General features: G+C 63.9%; 1 protein-coding gene across 2 annotated transcripts in view; it reads right to left on the bottom strand.

Annotated features, from left to right (window-relative positions):
- Window positions 1-1674, bottom strand: part of KIF1A (kinesin family member 1A) — a 53984-nt gene extending 52310 nt beyond the window's left edge. For both annotated transcript variants that reach the window (XM_032269573.1, XM_032269574.1), the window contains exons 1-2: window positions 1585-1674; window positions 1118-1193 (exon numbers count right to left, since the gene is read on the bottom strand). In XM_032269573.1, coding sequence (XP_032125464.1) covers window positions 1118-1193; window positions 1585-1592 — 84 coding nt within the window. In that variant the 5' untranslated portion in view covers window positions 1593-1674. The remainder of the gene's footprint in view (window positions 1-1117; window positions 1194-1584) is intronic.
- Between the last annotated feature and the right edge of the window lie 973 nt (window positions 1675-2647).

The raw sequence follows: 2647 nt of genomic DNA, 5'->3' as shown, positions 1-2647 counted from the left end.
TCTGGAGCACAGCCCTGCCCAGGACTGGAATCTGCCTACAGCTCCTCAGGCCCCTCCTACCTCTGGGCCTCAGCACGCTGGGCCCCTGGTCTGGAGCACAGCCCTGCCCAGCCCCTCCCCAAGCTATGTTCACACAGATGTCTGTCCCCATGTCCAAGCCCCCACTGGACGTGGCACCTGGTATGTGCCAGCAACGGCAATGCCGGGGGACCCCTGTGCTGTCCTGGGGCGGACCCCAGTGCTGTCCTGGGGCGGACCCCACTCCTGCGGGTCAGAAGCATGAGTAGCATCAGAAAGCCTCACTTCATGTGCAGGGAAGTCCTGCACGTGTGTGCCGTGCACAGGCTGCAGTAGCTGGCGGCCTGGCCGTGATCCACAGGGGTGCCCTGCACCTGGGCCCCTCCCAGGGCTACCCTCTCCACTCCTGATGCAGCCATCAGATGAGCAATCCAGAGTGGGCCCAGCCCGAGGCAGGCCCAAGGAGCCACCCGCCAGCACCCCACCCTGCCAGCCAGATCTCACCTCCTAAAGTGCTCCACCCTCCTGGCCGTCTTTGTGGTGGGTGTGTGGGGTCTGGAGGCTAGAACCACAGGAGAGGCCCAGCCCCACCCAGGCTGCTGGATGGGGGCACCAGGGCCACATACACTCTGAGGCAGCTGCCCAGGGACTCTGTGCCATTTGAGGCCCTCCAGCTGAAAGAACCCTTAGGCTTCGCCTGGTGCGAGAAGAGGGGTCCCTGCTGGGACAGTCAGACCTGACTCCAGCTGAGCCCCCAGGAGGCAGCTGGTGCCCAGCTCTGTGAGCAGCACGGGCTCCAGGCCAGGTTCAGCCCCACGTGTCTCAGTCTCCAGACTGGGTGTTGGCTCCCGACCTTGCCCTGACCTTGGGGAGCCCGGTCCACACCCCAGGCCGCTACGAGACCTGTCTGACCTATCAAAGCCACCAGGACACTCCACCATGAGAATGTGGGGACCAATTTTCCCACAAAAAGCTAAGTGTGCCTGTGGGCGCACTTCACAGCCCAGAGCACAGGGCCAGAGGCCCCCTGTTCAGATCCTGTTCAGGCCCTGGTCCCGTTAAGGTCAGGGCAGTGCCACAGAACTGGGACCACTCCCACCTTTTTGGGAGAGAAGACGCCCAAGGTGCCGCCATCCTCCCTCATGGCCACGCCCATCTCGGCCAGCAGGGCTTCCCTGGAGGAACAGAGATGAAGTCAGCACAAGCTCCACAAGGCTTCCTAGCCTCGGGCCTGGCTGACCAATGCGGGCAGCAGGCCTGTGGCCACCGTAGCTTGGGTGGTACCCATGTGTGTCCCATCTGGTCAGTGGGTCAGGGCATCTGCCGATGAGATCGACCCCTCTGTGCCACGGACAGGGATCAGGTCTATCAGGCCTTGGTGGCCAGCAGCCAGCAGTACACAAGGTAGGGGGGCCCTGGGGGCGAGGGAACAGGTATGCCCCGGGCTGGGATGTGGCCACCCAAGGTGCAGGTGCCCAGTACTGGAGGGCAGGGCCCAGTATTCATCCTGCCCAGGCTTCGTGCTGGCTGCGCCCCTCCCCGGGCCTCAGTTTCCCCACCACACACCTCTCCATCCGGATGGCTTCCGTCCGCCGCAGCTTCTCCTCCCAGGTCTCGTTGAGCTCGGCTATGATCTTCTCTGTTTCCTGGGGATTGAGGCAGAGCACAGTGAGCTGCCCAGGCTGGGGTCGGGGGAGAGGACGATGGAGGCGGGTGCCAGGAGAAGGGGCTGCAAAGCACAAGAGCCCGTGTTCCTGGGCCCGTCCGACACATGAGTGTCCGGAAGACCACGGTGACGCTCAGAAAATGTGCGTCTTTCCCTTAGACACACTCAAGAAAACGGGGGAAACACGTGACAAATCTGGAGGGGATGAGAAGCAAACACTCCTGGGAGATGCTGGGCCTCAGCTTCTAAGACGCAGCCGTCCTCACCGCTGCCCCGAGCCCGGGTGCTCGCCCCCTTCACGACACGGACAACGCTGCCTGGCAGCCGTCTGGTCTCTCCCGTTTCTTCTACCCGAAGCCCAGTGGGACCCAACACCCCAGCGGGACCCTAACACCCCAGTGGGACCCAACACCCCAGCAGGACCCTAACACCCCAGTGGGACCCAGCACCAGAGTGGGACCCAACACCCCAGCGGGACCCTAATACCCCAGTGGGACCCAACACCAGAGTGGGACCCAACACCCCAGCGGGACCCTAATACCCCAGTGGCACCCAACACCAGAGTGGGACCCAACACCCCAGCGGGACCCTAACACCCCAGTGGGATCCAACACCCCAACGGGACCCTAACACCCCAGTGGCACCCAACACCACAGTGGGACCCAACACCCCGGTGGGACCCAACACCCCGGTGGGGCCCTAATACCCCGGCGGGACCTAACACCCCAGCAGGACCCTAACACCCCAGTGGCACCCAACACCATGGTGGGACCCAACACCCCGGTGGGACCCAACACCCCAGTGGGACCCTAATACCCCAGCGGCACCCAACACCACGGTGGGACCCAACACCCCAGTGGGACCCAACACCAGAGTGGGACCCAACACCCGGCGGGACCCAACAACCCAGCGGGATCCTAACACCCCAGTGGGACCCAACACCAGAGTGGGACCCAACATCCC

This window comes from Sapajus apella, unplaced genomic scaffold (genome assembly GCF_009761245.1).
Source record: "Sapajus apella isolate SASKATOON/1434 unplaced genomic scaffold, GSC_monkey_1.0 scaffold194, whole genome shotgun sequence".
Classification (NCBI taxonomy): Eukaryota; Metazoa; Chordata; class Mammalia; order Primates; family Cebidae; genus Sapajus; species Sapajus apella.
Note: the sequence above shows the minus strand (reverse complement) of the source record. Positions and strands in the feature narration are given on the sequence as shown.